The sequence below is a fragment of the Balaenoptera musculus genome, chromosome 3, assembly GCF_009873245.2.
Source record: "Balaenoptera musculus isolate JJ_BM4_2016_0621 chromosome 3, mBalMus1.pri.v3, whole genome shotgun sequence".
Lineage (NCBI taxonomy): Eukaryota > Metazoa > Chordata > Mammalia > Artiodactyla > Balaenopteridae > Balaenoptera > Balaenoptera musculus.
The window spans coordinates 64,936,928-64,957,707 of NC_045787.1; the positions used below are offsets into that span (position 1 = coordinate 64,936,928).

The 20,780-nt window shown below is 33.4% G+C and overlaps 1 protein-coding gene across 4 annotated transcripts in view; it reads left to right on the plus strand.

The window, feature by feature from the left end:
* The window catches only part of XRCC4 (X-ray repair cross complementing 4), a 279,622-nt gene that overhangs the window by 115,787 nt on the left and 143,055 nt on the right, over positions 1-20,780 (plus strand). For all 4 annotated transcript variants that reach the window (XM_036847936.1, XM_036847939.1, XM_036847937.1 and 1 more), the window contains exons 4-6: positions 10,839-11,005; positions 18,376-18,528; positions 19,584-19,690. In XM_036847936.1, coding sequence (XP_036703831.1) covers positions 10,839-11,005; positions 18,376-18,528; positions 19,584-19,690 — 427 coding nt within the window. The remainder of the gene's footprint in view (positions 1-10,838; positions 11,006-18,375; positions 18,529-19,583; positions 19,691-20,780) is intronic.

Below are 20,780 nucleotides of genomic sequence, written 5' to 3' on the forward strand. Positions count from 1 at the left end.
CTGACCTCAATTCTTTTCATTCTTTTTTCTTTATTCTGCTCCCTGGCAGTTATTTCCACCATTTTATCTTCCAGGTCACTTATCCGTTCTTCTGGCTCCGTTATTGTGTTATTGATTCCTTCTAGAGTATTTTTAATTTCAGTAATTGTGTTGTTCATCACTGCTTGTTTGCTTTTTAGTTCTACTAGATCCTTCTTAAAAGTTTCTTGTATTTTCTACATTCTGTTTCTGAGATTTTGGATTATCTTTACTATCATTACTCTGAATTGTTTTTCAGGCCTCTTGCCTATTTTGTCTTCATTTATTTGGTCACGTAGGTTTTTACCTTGCTCCTTCATCCTTAACAAATTTTTTTGTCATTTCATTTTTTTTTTTTTTTTTATGGGTGGTGCTGTATTCCTGTCTTACTGGTTGTTTGGCCTGAGACATCCGGCACTGTAGTTTGCAGGCAGTTGGATAGAGCTGGGTCTTGGTGCTGAGATGAGGGCCTTTGGGAGTCCTAACTCCGACTGATATTCCCTGGGGTCTGAGGTTCTCAGTCCAGCAGTTTGGACTCGAGCTCCCACCACAGGAGCTTGGGCCTGACCTGCAGCCTGGGAACCAAGATCCCGCAAGCTTCATGGCACTGTAAAAAAAAAAAAAAAAAAAAAAAAAAAAGGAAGAAAAAAAAAAGGAGCAGTACAATATCAAAGAATAAAAAACAAAATAAAATTAGAAAGATAAAAAATAAATTAGAAAAATAAAACTGTAATTGAAACAATTGCACCAAGGTAAAATAAAACCACAACAGGAAAAAGAAAAATAAAGGGGGGGGGGGGTAGGGAACAAGCCAGAAGGAGAGATCACTAACAAAGTATAAAAATAAAATAAAATTTAAAAAATGAAAGATTTATTAGGAAAAATAAAAATATAAAAGAATCAACAACAATGAATCAATAAGGTAAAACAACCCCAATCTAAAAGAGGAAAAAAGGAAAAAGAAAAAAAAAAAGCCTTGGCTATGGGGACAGAGTTTAGGCAGGGGGTGGAACTTAGGCAGGGGCAGGGTTTTGGGTGGCAAGGGACCTAGGCGGGTGGAGGGGTGATGGTTGAGCGTAGGGCGGGGTCTCTGCTTAGGACCTACACAGAAGGGGAGAGGTAGCGTGTTGAAAAGAGGGCCTTTGGAGTGTGGAGTTCAGAGTTCTGGAGTTTGGAGCTAGGGCCCTGGGTGGGGGTGTGTGGGTGGGGTTTAGGCCCAGCGTTGGAGAGGGTCTCCGAGGGCAGTGGTAGGGCCCTGGGTGTGGGGGGGGGGTTAGGGGCGGGGTTTGGGCTCTGCGTGGCAGGAGGGAGGCTCCGAGGGCAGAGGATTAGGCCCGGGAGCCTAACAGGCTTCCCGTTGCCTAAGTGGACAGGGAAAGCACAGGCCCCATTCCCTTCCGTTCCTTCGCACCCCTCCCCCACCATCTCCCCCAGGGTCTCCCCGTCGCTGCTGGACCCCTAACCGTGAGTGGGTCCCGCTGGGTGTAGGAACTCCTTCCCTTCCCCAGCTGCCCCTCAGGTGTGCCGGTCCTGGGGGTCTGGCCTTTACTTTTGCTCCCCCTCCCCTCCCTCCCTCTCTACCGGTGCCTGGTAGGTGCCCTAGTTGTGAGGAGGCGTGAATTCCGTGTCCTCCTAGTACGCCATCTTGACTCTGCCAAGATGGAATTTTTTAATCCATAGTTTAAAAAGACAGTTATTAAGCTTTGTGAAATTTTTTTTGAAAGAAATTCATATACCAAACAAAAAATGGACATATTTTTTCTGGATTCCTATATTTTATCATTTCATTTAAACTAGGATTTTAAAATACTTGGTACTTCTATGGCTTTTTAAAGATCACCCCGTTTGAGTTTACTAGTTTATGATAACTGATTTTAAGGAAATGCAGTTATAGTTAACACAATAATTATTTATGATTTTCTTTGTTTCCAAAAACTTCTAATGTCAATATAATGCCTTTTAACCAGTCAAGCTGTTTCATCAAATATATATAGTTCAGTGCTTTGGGAGTGGGAGAGTGGAGGTTGGCTTTAAGTTTCTGTAATTTTTAACTGATGAAAGTCCAGGATTCATAATCAGAAAAAAATGTAAGATTCTATTGTTTTCATTTAATTTTCCTAGAGAATGTTAGAGAGACCTAAGCAGTTGTTACTAAACAGTGTAAACTGGTTTAAATTCAGAAATAAGTAGTCCATGATATTTTGTACTATGTCCTATTAAGATATATTTCCTAAGTATCTCATAGTAGGTATTTTATCATATTGTAGGTTGTTGTTTTTTTTCCCCGGTGTTGGCTTGCTTATTGTTTCTATGAGGCCTTAGGAGCTAAGCAACAGCACACAGTGAGCCCAGCCCCAGTGAGATTTTTCTCTGTCATAGCCACTCTGGAATGCTACTGTGTTAAAGTAATCAACCGTTTTTAGAAGACAAATCAAATTCAAACTGACTCGAGAGTGGAGTTTTTTGTGCCGTTTGGTATTATTTCTGTTGTGGCTTATTTGTAAAATCCTTCATACCCAGCCCTTAGATTGTGTTCATGAATGTCTTATAGGATAAGTCATTATTTTGAATACAGTGGTTATAATGCTTGTTCACGACCCCACTTCAAATAAATGTCAGTATTGGGATTCTAAAATAGAGATTGCTAACTTTCCCAAATACCATATAATCCTTTTGATATGACCAAGGAATTCAAAATAACAAAAAATAAGACTACTAAGTAGGCAGTTACATTCATATTTCTACCTACACATCATTTGGGAGTCTTATCAGCTACAGTGTAGGGAGTTTGATTAAAAAATAAGCAATTGGTACAGCCACTATGGATATAAGAGTATATATGTTCCTCAATAAACTAAAAACGGACCTACCATCTGATTCAGCAATTCTACTCTTGGGTGTATATCCAAAGAAAACGAAAACACTAATTTGAAAAGATATATGCACCCCAGTGTTCACAGCAGCATTATTTACAATAACCAGGATATGGAAGCAATTTAAGTTTCCATCAAGAGATGAATGGGTAAAGGAGATATGGTATACACACACACACACACACACACACACACATGCACACACACACACACACACACTGGAATATTACTCAGCCAAAAAAAGAGTGAATTTTTGCCATTTGCAACAGCATGGATGGACTTGGAGGATGTTATGCTTAGTGAAGTAAATCAGACAGAGAAAAACAGATACTATATATGTTCACTTAAATGTGGAATTTAAGAAATAAAACAGATGAATGAATGTAACAAAACAGAAACAGACTCACAGATATAGGTAACAAACCAGTGGTTGCCAGTGGGGAGAGGGATTGAGGGAAGGAGCAAGATAGGAGAAGGGGTTTAAGAGATACAAACTACTAGGTATAAAATAAATAATATACAAGGATATAATGTACAGCACAGGGAGTACAGTCAATATTTTATAATAACTTTAAGTGGAGTATAATCTGTAAAAATATCAAATCACTATGTTATACATCTGAAACTAATATGACATTGTAAATCAACTATACTTCAATGAAAAATTTTTTAAAATGAAAACAGAAACAAACAAAAAATTAACAATGAGAAACTTAACCAAAGGATATAAAAATAACTCTTGATTAGATAAAGAAATGCAGTGGTCCTGAATGGAGAAATTACACTATAATTCATGTTGGAAATAAGTTAATTCCTTATAAAATAACTTGAAAATGAGTGTAATTCCAAACCAAATTCCTAGTATATTTTTTATGCTTCTTTGTTTGTTTTTAGTTTATCTGAAATTCTGATATGTGTCACTTTTGCCATATTCTCTTGGTTAGAAGCAAGTCAGAGACCTGCCCACTCTCAGGGAGAGGGGATTACATGGGGCCTGAGTACCAGGAGGTTGGGATAATTGGGGGCAATCTTAGAGGAAATGCTTAGTACTCTGTAAGCACTTGTTTTCCTGCCTGTAATCATCTGATGGCTTTTTGTTAGAATAAGTTCTGAACTTTTTACTGTGGCCTACAAAATCCTATATGATCTACTCTCCTGTCTACCTTTCCCATCTCATCTCTGTTCTCTACCTCAGTTTTTGCAAGGACTTGTTCCCTGACCACTATATCTAAGCATACTCTGCCCTCTAGTAGCTATCTTATGACTCATTTTATTTTCTTCATTGGATCTACAACTGTGTGAAATTATTATTTGATCATTTGGCATCATCAGCTTCCTCTACTAAGATATAAGGTCCAAGAGAGTGGACACATTGTTTTTCTTGTTCACAACAGTATCTCCAATGCTTAACATATAGTACATACTCAGAAAGTCTGATAAATGAATGAATGAATGAATACATTCTATGTTTAACCATGTAAGAATGGGGATACTAATTTGAGTAAGATGTAGCCCCTATCCCTTTGCAGCTTTCAGACTAGTATGAGAAAAAAAAGTTAATATTGTAATGCTATGATAATTGTCCATGCTCACCCACTAGACTACCCAAGTGTAACTGAATGAATGTCTAATGGAAAGTACAGGGAGGGGTTAGTTTAGTAGTGAGAGGGATGGACAATGAATTCTGTCTTAGCATATGAAGTTTCAGGTCTGTATAGGACATACTGGTGACATCACTCCAAAAATGAGTTAAATGTTTATAGAAGTCTGGACTTTAGGAGAGGTACCACCTGTAGATACATGTTTGGCAGTTTTCAGCTTATCTGTAATAATGGAAGCTGTGATTGTGGATAACCCTAAAACCCTATAGAGAAAAAAGAGAAGTAGGTCAAGGGACCATTCCAAGAAATATTACCGTTTAGGCTCTAGGTGGAAGACAGAGAAGCATACTATGAAGATATGATTAGATGAGTATTATGAGATCTAGTAGAGTGTCAGGAAATCCAAGGCAATATTTCTTTAACAGAACCTAATATCAAAATTAAAGTAACAGGCAAATAATAGGCAACCCCTGCCTTCTACCTACCCCACTATCCCCAATCCAGTTAACTATGGGAAAAGCCTTTTAGTTGATTCTAGATTCATGTATATTAAAAATTTTCATTGTTAATTATAACTCCTAATTAGACCAGATAAGTCTTCTAGTTTTTACTATATTTTCCATGAACCAAAAGGCTCATCATCTCTATTTCAAGACATAATGGAATGAACATTTACAGTCATTCAAAGTAAAAGTAACTTCTGAGATACTCTTATCACATGGACCTTTGGGCTTTTCATTCTCAAGGATTCTCTGACTCCCACCAATGAATTTTGCAATTATGAATACCAAATAATTCTTAGATGGTACTTAATATATTAAAGCATATAACATGGCCTTAAAATCTAATAATTTGTAGCCCTATAATTAGAGCTCAGTGTATTTTCACTTTTAGATGATTGCATTTTGATTGTAAGAACCTATAGGATCTACAGATCTACAACTCTGCATATGCAGAGCCTTGTTTGATCATATAATCATCTTGAGATATTTAAACATTTTTAAATAAGCTTTAAGAAATTTGGTCAAGAAAATAGTTGGAAAAGTGAGATTAATAGTCTCACAATAAAGCTCTCTTATCTGTTTAGAAAGTTCTTATCAGTATTCTTTTCTCAGTTCTAGCTACCTTGGAAGTTAAATGTGACCAGTTGTCAACCTAGGTATGTCACTGTTTTAGAAGATTCATTTGTAATATTTTTTATTTAAATCTAAAATAACATTTCAGCAGGTCACAAAACCAAAGAGTTCATGATACTAAGATCTTAGTAAAAAATAGTTGATTCAGAATACTTACAGTTGATGATTAACATAACTAGGCCAAAGTAATACAGTTTAGTTTCTTTTTTACTACATAACTTGATTGATTTCCTTTATTGCTAGAATTTTACAGCTATGTATTACAACAATGGTATATTTACAACTATGTATTTGTCTACAATAGACAAAATATCCTGTATTACAAACTATAATGAATAGGCTTTACTTTTTTGGTGTACACATATCTAGACACAGCTAAACTTTTTTTTTGATACTAATAAATTTAAAAACACATACTGAAAAAAAAGGAGTTCCTATCTGACCATTATTGCCTAGGAATCACATCAAGATATCTTTATTCCTCCTTTTCCTTTAGCTTTACATCTTGGTTCCCAGGACAGTAACAAAGATTAATTTTGTAAGGTTATTTAGACTACTTTGATAACGTATCAGAATTCAGCGTCTTTAGTTGATATATTCTAAGCAGAGTATCAACTCACACCTTGATAATCCTCCTATCCCCAGAAACATTTGGAATGACCATAAACAATTCCCCTGGAATTAGTGTTTATTTAGTGTATTTTACCAATACTATATATTCTCTTTTATCTGTTTGGCCACTCCAAAGAACCTGATAACTGAGTACACATATAACTTTATATCTATACACTCTTTAAAAAAAAAAGTATCTTTTTAGGTTTTATTAAACTTATGTATTATCACAGTATCGAGAGCATTTACGCAATATTTTAACCATGTGCTTTTTGTTGAAATTATACTATTTAATAAAATAAAACTGTTACATCCTTAAACAGATTAAAATATTTCTTAATTTGTATTCAGAGGATCACTGTCCCAATTATTTCCTTTACCTGCCACATTATAATTGTATTTTCTTATTAATAAGGATCATTGCAATTAAAAAAAATTCAAGTCTTTATTGAGCACTTAATATATGTCTAGAACTGTATAAGACACTGTGGAGGCTAAGGAAGACATAAGATAGGGTCTCTGATCTCAAAGAGCTAGAAATTTAAAGGAAAAGACTGCATTTCTGAAACAACAAGAGAAAAATATAGGGAGGATGAAACTGAGTGAAAAATTGTGTGAGACAAACTCTGAAGTATCAAGAACAGAGAAGCCAATGTAGGCTAAAGTAGTTAAAGAGAATTTGATCTGGACTTTGAAGTGATGGGTAAGGGGGTGTGGCATTTAATCTTGGATTTAAAGAATTGACAGATAGACAGATATCCAGAATAAAAGCCTGGCTAAAGAAAATGGATAAGTTTTCTGAAACTGAGAATTTTTACTGCAGATCAGATCAAAGATGCTATCTGTTTTGCTAGCTAAAATAATGACAGTTTAGAGTCAACTAGTGCAACCTACTATGATTACCAGTATTTAAGAAGTTAATTGTTTTCAAGTTTTTTTTACATGGAAAAATAAAAACATAGCTTAAAATCTTAGATTATAGACTGAATGAGATGCTTAGTATAGGCCTGTGTACAATGAATTCTCCATAAGTTCTTGAGAACTAACTACAAAAAGAAATTTATTTTTGCCCATGCCTCTAAAGAAGAGATATACTTTCAAAATGTCTTTAATTTGTGGTTTCTGACTCTGGTGTACCATTTGAAGTCCTGATTTCATATTGCAGATTATTTTGAAATTACAGAACTAATAAAGAACATCTGTGTTAATAGCCTTACATGTCCAACGAAAAACTAAAGTAAAAGATTTTTAAATTGACAAAAACATACAGTGTAACTTCTGTTGGAATTTGCTAGTTTTAAAAACAATACTTTTCTAAAGTTGCCACTTCATTTGAGGGATGGTATAAAGATGGGCTGAATATAGAGTTAGAGCATAGAAATATTTTATGCTTCTCAATTCATTAGGCCTGATTTGAGGCCCTTCTGTAAGTCCAGTTCACATGGGCGTGGGGTCCCTTGCATCTATGAGGTAGACAGGCTGGAACAGAGGTAGTGAGAGTGGAAGGGTGCTTCCTGCCTTGGCTCTGAACCATGTATATACAGACAGGATGGTCCAGCAGACTCACTCTCTCATACATTCCAGAACTTTTCTACAAAATAAGCAGAATATTTCAAGTAAAATATTTTTCTTGGATTGAGTTTTAAATACTTCTTGATTATTTTTATTGTTTGGAATAACAGATGTTCACGCCTGTTAAAGAACCCAAAACTAGTGAATATAATTAGAAAAAAAAGAAACTGAAAAATACTTGCCTACTCTTAAGAAGAAATGACATTTTAAGTTTATTCTATACTGAATAGCCAAGAAGAAATTTAAGAATTCTCTTTTGGTATTTTGGATATAAGGATTTGAATGATATTTTGAAAGAAGTTTCTTGTTATAGTGATTTAAAATTGTTCCCTTTTTCTTTTGCCATCTAAAATAGAAGGTTAGGGGGATAGACTTGTGTTTATCTGTGCATTTGTATTTTACTGATGACTGTATTCAGGATCAGCGTGTGATCCTGAATATCACGCTTTGAAATGGATAATGGATCATTATCCATTTGACGTTGTTGAAACTTCCAAGTGATGAAAAACTCTTTCCTTTCTAAAAATGTCCATCTTAGTCAAAGCTTCCTGACAATTGTGATAATGCGAGAATACAAAATCATGGTGTGGGTTTATGTTTTACTGATAATGTAATCTACTGTCTAAAAATAAAATAAGCTTAATTTTTCTTCTGTTCTGTATCGACTCAAAAAGTAATATTCTACAGCTAATCTTTATTTTTTGTATGTTCGTTTGCATAAGAGAAGCTTTAAAAGGTTAGTGCTCAAATTTACTTTCAATTTATATATTCTTTACATAGATAAAACTTCCCTATTTAAACTTATATACTTGTTAAATGGACTCATTATATGCACTTATATGCAAATGTTTTTGGCCATTTGATTCTTAGTATAAGAGAAATAAATCAGATGTGACAAATAGTCTGAAATAATTTCAAAATTCTTAGAATTTTTCCAAGTCTTTTTTGGGTAAAGGTTTAATAATAATAATTACACTATTTTGAAATAATAATTTTACTATTAAAATTAGAATTAAGCTCTAATTTAGGTTTTATATATCTATCTACACAACCGGATATACTCATTAAAATATTGAAATAAAGGACAATTTTTCTTAATCTGGTTCCCATTCTTTTGTTAAGAAGAGAAAGAGGTGAGATAAAACAAATTAAAGGATTAAGAAGACATTGTGACCTCCTCGGATTTCAAAAAAAAATACACACACAAATACATACGCAATTTCTTTGTGACTAAACCAGTACTATTCAGTCCTCTAAAATGTGCCTGTAATACAAGAATATAAATATCCTTTGTTTTCCTTTACATTTTAAGCAAGTATATATACATGTTTTTCAACACCTAGGAATTGTCAGTGTTTAAGTCTTTTCACAGGGTTTCTAAAATATTAAGTAAAACATCTACCTGTGTTTTCAATCTGAAAATTTAAATTGGTAAACATAATTCATCCAGAAAAGTTAACTCTGTGGGGTTAAACAACTAAATGATTCTAAATTATAGGAATTAACTGAAATGTTTTATAAATTGCCACTCAGATTGCAAACATTGGATTTTTACTGTAGTGACTTTTAGTTTTATTTGTAAACTGACTAACAATGTTTTGTCTCAGAATTATCAATCAGTGTTAAATATTTCTCAATCTGTATGTAACATATGTATAGAAATACTCCTTTACAAGCAAGACACTTTAGAAATATTCTTATTAGTGTATGCCATAATAGAAATTACTGATCCAGGAGACAAACAGCAACACAAAACCAAAAACACCCTTTTGTACTCTCAATTTTGCCACCTACTTAATGCCTTTAAAATCTCTCTTCAGAATTATGTGTAGGTTCTGAACCTAATTCTTCCTCTTACTTGTTGTTTGTTTAGCATACTCATTTATGTCAGGAAACAGTGCAACAGGATAGTATAGTAGGATCTTGATTTTATTCCTTCAATATATTAGATAACTACTCTGAACCTCACTTTACTAATCTATAAAATGGATATAATAATAGTTCCATTTTGGTGATGATTAGATGAGTTTGTATTTGTGCTATGCTTGAGTTATACTTCAATTATAAGGTATGGTGGCTATATAATTATAATTGTCATTTAAAAGCTTATTTTAGTTATAATAATTCTAATTTTAATAGTAAGGATATTATAGTTATTAGTAAATCATTGTGTTTCAGTACTTTATCTACCAAATGAGGAAAGCCTGTGTTCCTTTCAGAATTCCTTAACTATAATAAAATTGTATTACACTGTTTTATTTTGTAGTGCCCTCTAATAGAGGAATTAAGATATTTTTATAAGTCTTACCTTTATGCAAAAGTACTCAAGTTTGACATGTGACATTATTATTTATAATATATAGTAATAAATTATTGGGTTTTGATAAAGGAGTAATGACTGTTACCAGGTTTATCTGTTTTTTAAAACCCTATATTTTTCTTAGATATTACAAAAATTTTTCTCTTTCTTCACAAGTAGCTTGTGTCAGTTATTTGATTTTAACATCAGTACTAACAGAAACTAGAGTTAAGAATCTTCATGTAGGGACTTCCCTGGCGGTCCAGTGGTTAAGACTCTGCGCTTCCACTGCAGGGGGCACGGATTCGATCCCTGGTCAGGGAACTAAGATCCTGCATGCATGCCACATGGCCAAAAAAAAAAAGAAGTCTTCATGTATAATTTCTTTCCTTATTCTGAGGATAGTGACTTAAATTAGGTAGTAGCAAACAGATGGTAGTATGCTTATATGGTATTTATGTTGTTTTCTTTTCTGCTAGGAGGTGGGAGAAAGACTTACCACTTAAAAAGAATTATTCTTAGGTTATATGTTGATTTATATGATAAGCTTTAGTAAGAAAGTAGGAAGTTGCCCAGTAGTTTTGTTCATTGTATTTATATCTGGTAAATGCGCTATATTTAAATCTTACACTTTTTTCCCCTCAGAAGAAAATACGTGTATTTAAAACTGGGACACTCAATCTTGATATTCTCCCCCAAAGCTAATCATGTTTTCTTTTCATTCTAGTTCAGACTTGGTTCCTTCAACCTAGAGAAAGTTGCAAACCCAGCTGAGGTCATTAGAGAACTTATTTGTCATTGCCTGGACACCATTGCAGAAAACCAAGCCAAAAATGAGCACCTGCAGAAAGAAAATGAAAGGCTTCTGAGAGACTGGAATGATGTCCAAGGACGGTGTGTGCATAATGTGCTTGTATCATAAAAACACTAAGCTCTTTATATCATTGTAGCTATAAGTTAATGATTTATACATTTATAATATATGTAGACTAGCATATATTTAAAATGAAATCTATCATTAATTATACCTTTACTTAATGTGATTAAACTAAATTATTGGTCATTATTGTACATTTTATGAGTACATTAACACTTTTAGGTCCTTAATATTTGGTAGCACCGGCAAACTAATAACAATAAGGAGTAATTGGACAATGAGAATCAGAACCCATTAATATTAATCAAAGTTTAGGAAGTTGATACTTATAAGGATTAATTGACTTCAAATTATAAGATTAATAATGAATAAAAAAGGCATGAAACATAAATAAGCATAGTTGATTCCTTATTCGGAATCTTTTTATGAATGGCATCTATTTCAAGTGAAGTTTGTGTTTTGGTTCCTAATAAAGACTTATTTTTGCTGATTGATTGAAAATTCATACTATCAGCATTTTTAAAAGACGTAATTGTTACTACTGGATAAGACATTTGAAAGCTTTTATTTTCCTGATTTTGCTCCTTATCTTTTAAACGATGAAGAAGAAAGTGACCTATCTTCTCAATTATGCATTTTTCTCAACTATATCATAATCTAGGCTGGTCCAGGGTGTAGCCTGTATTACTCTATTGTGTAAAAGATGTTTGAAGGAAATAAAATATATGTTGTGAATATTTGTATCTCTATAAAGATACATAAATATAATATGCATGCATTTGTATATATATACATTGCAACATTTGAAATAATTATGTAGAATATATAAAATAATAATTATTATTATTACATCCAGTATATAAAGTAGATTTTTTATCCTTCATTCAAACCAGTTGCTCTAAAACATAAGAACATTTATCCAATTTAGGGTCTTTTTAGGGCACTCACTAAGATTGTTCTTTATGGACATTAGTAAGTATATGGGGGAGTGCATGAAAAACGTGAAGGGTTTTATCATCATCAATATATGTATGTGAAAATGAGGTTGACTAGAGGAAATTGTTTCTATACATTTACTTATATTTATTAATTAATGCAAGGCATCAACTTAACAACTATCACCTAAAACTTGGTTCTATTTGGCTCTCATTTATTATATTAATAAAGTATCTTGTTTTCTTTTAGTTATGAATTAATTTTTTATCTCCAATTATATAAAGTAATTAGACCAAATCAAAATTATATAAATGTTAGGAAACCATACAAAAAAATAATTTAGCGTTTCTCTTTAACTTTCTCTTTAAAATTCATGTTCCTATGAATTAATATCAAATATTTGTTCTAGAAAGCATGTTTGGGGCTCATATCAGTAGTTTGGGTGTGTTTTTCTATTTTATATACAAAATGAATCAAATGAAAGGAGACGTACTCTGGTCGTGATAAGCCATTATATTAAAAACTCAAAAAATACCCTCAGGATGATTGGAAATTTGATTCACAAATTGCCCACAAAAATGCAGACTGGGTACTTGGTATTTGAGCAAATTGCTTTAAAATGTCTGCCAGAGGTTGAAAGAGGTATTATCTCATCAGTATTCAACACCACTGCCATAGGATGGAAAGCAGCAGGGAACAAAGATGAGACAGTGGAGACAAATATACCTTGCGCTGGAAAACAGCATATGAGGGTATATATAATATGTGCCCCAAGGATGCTTGATTTGCTATTTCTGAATTACCCAGAAAATTCTTTTGTGTTATTGTGGCAAAAAGTTACCTATTTGATCAAAGGCATAGCCATGTAGCTTATCACAGTTTTATTATGCTCCAGCTATTCTTTTATTTTGTAAATACTGGATCACATATCTTCTTCAGGAATTGAAGATGTGTGCCCTTGGAGTGGCCCTTCAAACAGAGGAAACAAAATCGACTCCAGAGAATTCTAGGCTCTTGGTTGTATTCTAGATGTTGGATTAGTAGATTTATCTATTTTCCAAATTTGGTTTTCTTTCGTATCACAGAGAAAGTGGCGATTTTAAAGAGCTGTAAATACACCTTGGTCGTGGCCAAGCAGTATTTCCTGAAGTGTTCCCTCTCCAGAGCCTTAGTACACTGGGAAATGAGCAAAGGATTTACAGCTCCTGCTTCCATAAGGCAGTAGTACTGATCAAGAGTCTTTAGAGAGATTAGAAATAGGATACAAACATACTGAGTTAGGTAACTGACGACATAGATAGTAGAGTTGAGGTCATCTCAGTAGGCCTGGTCACAGTTCAGTTTCCTGTGCTGCTTCTGATTAGTCTTATATCAGTGTCCATTCGTGATCCAATCATTTCTTCCTTATCATTGTTCAAGACTATGTGTGCCTGGGAGAGTGGGGGTGTGGGGCACAAAATAGGTGCTGAGAATTCCCTTGGAAGCTATGGTAGATAGGTCTGAAATATATTTAATACACAATAGGATATTATATGAGCAAAAAGCAATCATACACATGTGTGCTTATACCATGGAAAATGTTTATGATGTGTTGAGGCAAAATGTGAATTTCCAAAAATATGAAGAGTATCTAATTTTTTTGTAAAATGTGTCTTTAGCTAGAGAGTATCTAGAAGGAGAAAATTAAATGATAATAGTGTGTGTCTGGAATTGTGGATTAAATTTTCCTTTACTTCTTGGGAGTATTTTTTGCATATATTTTTGTATTTAAATATGTATCATTATTATAATCAGAGCCAAATCTAAAGCTATTTCCATTTGGGATGGCAGTGGAGAATAAATAAGGTTTGAGTAAGGAGTGAGGAATTACAGTAAGAGTAAAAAGAATGAGATTTAACGTGTAGACTTTTAACATATATATTTGCTGTTATTTTTTTATTTGCTATTTAATAATTGCAGTCTTAGCTCCATTTTAAACAAGTGACATTACTGGATTAATTTAATTCTGTATAGTTTAGATAAAGGAGAAGACATTAGAAATATTGTATGTAAATCCTTAGTTCATTAGCTATATTTATTTCACTGGTTTTTCCTATTTAGTTTCAAATAACAACTCTCAAGTTCCACGTTACTGAATAGGTCTTTTGTTTGCACTCAGACATCAAGTTAGAAACTCTCTAGCTTTACGCTGAGTTATAGTTATTAAACCTATAATTGAAGGCAGTTTTCAGCATTTTGAATTGGGTTGACACTCATGGAATCATTAGAATAGAAGAGACCTTGAAAGCTCTTCTACTTCATCTCTCTGCCTTCAAGCTAGGATCACATTATAGCCAGATGAATTTAGTCCAATTTTTAAAGACCTCAAGAGATATCTTCAACTCCCGTTGGTAGCCCATTACATTGTTTAAGAACAGTCACAGGCAGAAAATTCTTCCTTCCATCTATTGGTAATCTGAGTCCTTCATGGTGTACTGAAGGCCATTTCCTCTTGTTCTGTCATCAGAAAGGATGAGGAACAGCTGTTTACCATCTTCTTCAGTACTTAAAGGCTTATTAAATCTCTTTACCACTGCTTGCTTTTCCATTTCTTTTTAGCATTCTTTGTCCTCTGAACTCTATGTAGATTTTCTTTTGCTGCACAACCCTGACCTGGATATAAATTTGATCAGAGCTGTAAATACAAGGATTACTGCACTGTTTCTAAGTACCACATGTTCACATTTACATATATATTGTTTTATTTTGGGTTATCATTTACTCTTTTATTTTGGATGTTATTTCTCCATGAAATTACCTTGTTTCTGCTCTCATTTTTGTTTTTTTTAATTAATTAATTTATTTATTTACTTTATTTATTTATTTTTGGCTGTGTTGGGTCTTCCTTGCTGCCTGCGTGCTTTCTCTAGTTGCAGCAAGCGGGGGCTACTCTTCGTTGCGGTGCGTGGGCTTCTCATTGTGTTGGCTTTTCTTGTTGCGGAGCACAGGCTCTAGGCACGCGGGCTTCCGTAGTTGTGGCTCGTGGGCTCTAGAGCGCAGGGTCAGTAGTTGTGGCGCACGGGCTTCGTTGCTCCGTGGCATGTGGAAACTTCCCGGACCAGGTCTTGAACCCTTGTCCCCTGCATTGGCAGGCGGATTCTTAACCACTGTGCCACCAGGGAAGCCCCTTTGTTGTTTTTTTGACATTTATTCTTAAATTCTTTGTTTTCCCATCCAGAAATATTTTATTTTGAATATTCAGTGTTTTCCATATTTAGTTTTTACTCTTTTAGTTTTTTTTTTTTTCTTAAGTACTATCCTTTGGTCCCGAGTTCCTAGATACCTCAGTCCTAGGCTGCTGATTAAACTTTATTGTTCTGTTGTCCCAGTCACTGTTAAAAGGATAAAGCATCATTAGGCCTTTCCTGTTTGATGTTATTTATGGTTTCATCAGGTTTGAGCTTTGCTTTGGAGGTGATCCTTGGACTAGCTGTGGTCTGATCCGGTTGTATGTAAGTTCTCCTTTAGTATTGCTAAACTTAGCAATGAATCCCATATGTCTCACTTACTAATACCTGTTCAGTTCTTGAGGTGGAGGTTGGCAGGAGGCAAGTATCAATAATATGGAAGGCATAGTAACATCATAATGCTGTAAGGGAGAAATGGCATTACAAATGTGATGGGAGGATGGTATGTACCTGTTAGTTACTGAATATTAAATAAAAAGATAGAGTTCTCTGAATTTGTTAATAATTAATAATCGAGAGTAAATTCATATCCTGAAACTATTCACAATAATACTATTTCCTAGCCAACTCCCACTCCCCAGCTTTGTCTAGGAAGTGTTATTCAGTTTAATGATTAGAGGTTTGGTTGTAACAAAATCCTAAAGCTTTGCTAAAACCAAGCAAGGTTAACTCACAGAATGCCATTCATTCTACTGAGTTTGCTTTCCTATCACAGAAATGTTGTTACCTTTGACAATGTAGCCGTGACACTATCTATTCAGATTAATAATATTCTTTAGACAAAAAGATATGATATTTCATTTTGATATCTATTTTCATTTTTAATTCATGAGTTATACCAAATGTTAATTTTAATAAAGGTTTGGAAATTTGCTTGATAGTTGGTAAGTACACATAATCTTTCAATCAAGAATTATTGAAGTGATTTATATGGAAATTAAATATGCCTTTAAATCAGATAAGTTACTAATTGGTTACTATTATGGTTTTACATATTGAATTATTATACAAGATTTTTATTGTAAATTTTTGTAACTGATTTTTACTTTGTATATGTTTAAAGTATTTTATTATTGTACACTCAGGTGTGTGTTCTAGTTACCTTTTAAACATTTGTTATTGTGTTACATTGGAAAATAGTACAAGAAAATAAGAATATAATGTTTACAGACACTTTACATCTGAAATATAAATGCAGTAACATGTCCCAGCTTAAAATAAGCCATCAATATTGGCAGCTTCTCCTCAACTTTGGCTCTATTTTTTTCCCACACCTTTTGGAGTACTTTCTCAGAGAGCTTTGCTTGATGATATATTAATATTTATATTAATATTTATCACAGTTTTTTTTGCAAGTGGATAAACAATTTTTTAAATTAAAGTTAAGCCTGAATAAAATGTTCAGCAAGTACAGATGAGTATGAAATTAAAAATCCTCTATCCTTAGCCTACCCTTGGAGGTAATTAATTTTTAGAATTTCTATTTTCATTCTTTTGGTGATTTGCTACATATACTTATTCACTCTACTTCTTAATGTTCTGAAATTTAAGATTTACTTGTTTGCTCCCTGCTATAAGATGAGGAATTTTCATCACTTCCCCTGGTCTTGTTTTTCTTCCCTGAACCACATCCCAGGTTTCATTTTAATTTTACTTTCATGCATCTTTTGGTCACATTTATTTATTTTAAAATCTGTTAGCCTTTTAGGCAATGTAATTGATTCCCTCTTTACAAAATATAAGTATTAAGCATCGCTACGCTCTTTCATTTATTTTCTTCCTTTCTATGCCTAAACTCTTTTAGCTGTACCATTATGTGCATCACTTAAATATCACAATTTTTTAGAAGCTTGAAGAAGATGAAAAATATTACTGTTACAATAGTGAATAGCTATTAAAGGAGTGAAAAATATAATATTCAGAATCACTGGTTTTCCATTTCTTTATAAGATGTCCATATTAACTTTCTCACTTCATTCATTTATCTGATAAATAGCTATTCAACATCTGTTGAATGCCAAACACTATGCTAGGCACAGAGGATAAAGCAGCCAATAAAACATACATGCTCTCTGCGCTTACGGAGTTCACAGCCTTGGCAATGACTATGGTATAAGACTGCTGTAATTGGTCCCAGAAAATATAATGCCATATGTTCCCTTTCATCCCATGAGAGGTCCTAATTCTTTGCATTTCTAGCTAGGTAGTCTCTTGAAAGTATAAGGGCATGTATATCAGATTTTGACATTTTTGTTTCTAATTATTTCACTGAAAAATATATATATTTAAATAATATATATAATGAAAATACTGGAATACCTGTATAGAACAACAAGTATAATTAACAGTATGGTAAAGAGAAAACCAGGTAGAGCTAAACTACTTTTAAAAGAATATATTATATGAAATAATTTATATTTGAATCTTTAAAATAGAGGTTTATTCATGGTGTGTGTGTATGCACATATCAAGTATATACAACCTCTGCTAGTTTGCCTTCTTTATTTTATATATATCTGAGAGATTAAAATTAGTACAGTCTCTTGTTAGCTCATTTGAACATTGTAGGAAGAATTATAAATGATAGAGAATTTTATGTTTTGTCTTATATATCTAAATTTTAAAATGTATAGTGTTTCACATTTGCTGTTTCATTAGTCTCCTTGGAAATTTCAAGTTGGATAAAAATATGTGTGTGTGTATGTGTGTATGTGTGTGTGTGTGTTTGCTGGGTTATAAGATACAACTGGGTATGTCATGTTCCTGTTGTGGAGCAGTTCATAATCTATTTGGGGAGAACAGATTAGGTAAATTACTTAATCACAAAACAAGATCATGGTTGCTGTTATAGTAATATTAACAAAGTACAAGATACATAGGCTATAGTTACTTGTTTGAAATTTCTGCCACAAATATGTTCTTTTGGAAATAAGCCATAGATGTGAATAAGTTATTACATTTAGGCATTTAGATGTTTTAAAAGCTTTTTTGCTATCAGTTTCCAATTTCTATCCTTTTCTCAGTATGTAAACTACAAACGCTAATGAACAATAAGTTCTAATTATTTGTTTACCTATATAAAACTTTAAATCAATGAAAACATGTTAAAATGATTTTAATTGTATTTTTCTTGAAAAATTTTCTTGAAATTGTCTTCAGTATTAGATTGAATAATGCTGAAACAAAACCTGCATGATTTATTTATTTGTTTTTTTATATTTTAGATTTGAAAAATATGTGAGTGCTAAGGACGCTTTGGAGACTGATCTTTATAAACGGTTCATTCTAGTGCTGAATGAGAAGAAAGCAAAGATCAGAAGCTTACATAAATTGTTAAATGAAGTTCAAGAACTGGAAAAGAACATCGAACATAAAAGGTGTTTTGACCTTTCTGTTTTGGGATGGCAGATGCAGACATTTTAGTGGAATTTCTTCCCAAACTTAATGAAAGTTAGATGCCAACTTTTTAGTAATATGAGATCATTTGATAGTCTGGGGTTGGATGCTCTGGTTGTTAGATGCAGTGGCCTGGCAAATTCTCAACATGATCTCTCCCATGTCTGCCCAACTGTCACACCTAGACTTAAATCATAAAGCTGGCGTGAGATTTACCTAAATAATATTAGTTTAATTCTTAGGCATCACAAAGAAATATATTAATTAAAAACTTTCATCTTCTGCAGAACCATAGAGTTGGGCACACATTTGTAATCTCGATGTCTAAGCAATGCTTAATTTTAGAATCAAGTGGCTCTAAATGTGAATATGTACTTGATTTTTAAGGAAGAATCATAGGTGACTTATGACTGGTATGGCTTGGACAATTATAATAATATTGGGCATTAGCTGATATAGATTTGGGTCTCTTACCCTGAATCTGAGAGAAAGCACAAATCTACTAATGGCATAATATAAAGAATATAATGTTTGATGTCAGATGATCCTAGTTCAAGTGTTGATCTGGTACTGATAGATAGTATCTTTGGGCAAGTCCTTAAACTCTCTGTGCCTTACTTGGATATCTTTGTAATAAGAATAAAGGTACCCATCTCAGAATTTTGGGGAGACCAATTGAAAGGCAGAACTGCTTTGAGATCAGTAAAGTACTGATTACTCTGTGACCCACAGAAGGTAATTTAGAAGAATAGTATTGTGATTTGATAGATAAATAATAAATGATAATAAACTGACTCAAGAATTAATTATAGTGAGCACTAAACCACATTTATATAAGGTAAAAGAGAAACTTGTTCTTAAGAGAGTTAACATATAGTCTTTAAAGTGCTTTCATCTTAATTATATATATTTCAGTATATATTTGTTTAATTATAATGTTTTTCCAGGGATATTTTCTATAATTACTTACTGGTGAATTTGATACCTAGCCAGGAATGAACCAATAATTTATAAGTCTACCTCTCTCTGTTTCTAGGGAAACTCCAACATGTTCTGAAATGACTACTGACAGAGATGCAATCTATGATGAAAGTACTGATGAGGAAAGTGAAATCCCACCTAATCCCTCTGTGTTAAGTCCAGGTAAAGTAAATACATTTATTTCCTTTGTTGAACATCTCACTTGGGCTTATTATTTATTACTTATTATGATAATAAACATTAAAGAAAAATATTATGAAAAGAATTTTTTCTACACACATTCTTTAGGGTTTTTAGTCTAAAACCACAACTACTTAATGTTAAAAATTAATATTTATTATAAAATGCAGCAACTCGTTGGCAACAACAAAACAAGCAAGCACGCACATGTATATACATACACACACACATATACATCAAGGTATACTATTCCTTATTAAACAAAGATGCACAAGCGATAAGCAAGGTATGTCTTCACGTCAAATATGTACCAGGAACTCTTCTATGCACTAGAGAGCAAAACACAAAAATTTCCTCTTTCGTGGAGTTTAAATTCTAGCCAGGGAAACAGACAATAGCAAGATGAGTAAATTAAAGTATGTGAGTGATAAATGCTGAGGAGAAAAATAAACCAGGGAAGGATGATAAAAAATGTCAGGGTGGGAATAGGGATGAGGGTTGTGATTTTAGCTAAGGCACCAGAAAAGACCTCGGTGAAAAGGTGATAAGTCTACCTGTGGGAAGAGCGTGCCACGCAGAAAAAGCAGTTAAGTACAAACGCCCTGATGTGGGAGTTTGCCTGATGTGTTCAAGCAATAGCATGGAGAGCAGTATGCATAAAGTGGAAAGATGAAGATAGGGAGTATTAGGAGATGAGGTCAAAGAGGCCAGATCATGTATAAGGTCTTCTAAGCCATTGTATGGATTTCAGTTTTCAATTTGAGTGATACTGGAAACTGTTACAGAATTTTAACTAGTCAAGTGACATGATCTGACTTAAGTTTTAACAGGATTAATCTGTTGTGTTGAGAATATAGGATGATAAGTGCAGAAGATATAACAGACAGAAAGCTAGTTCAACAGTGGGTGAAGGATGAGAGAGCCTTAGACCAGAGTGAAAGCAGTGAAGGTGGTAAACAAAGGGCAGATTCTAGAAATGTTTAGAGGCAGCAGGATTTGCTGATGAAGTGGGTATGGGTCATCAGAGAAAGACAGCGGTGATGGTAAGCTTTTTGGAATGAACTATTATTGA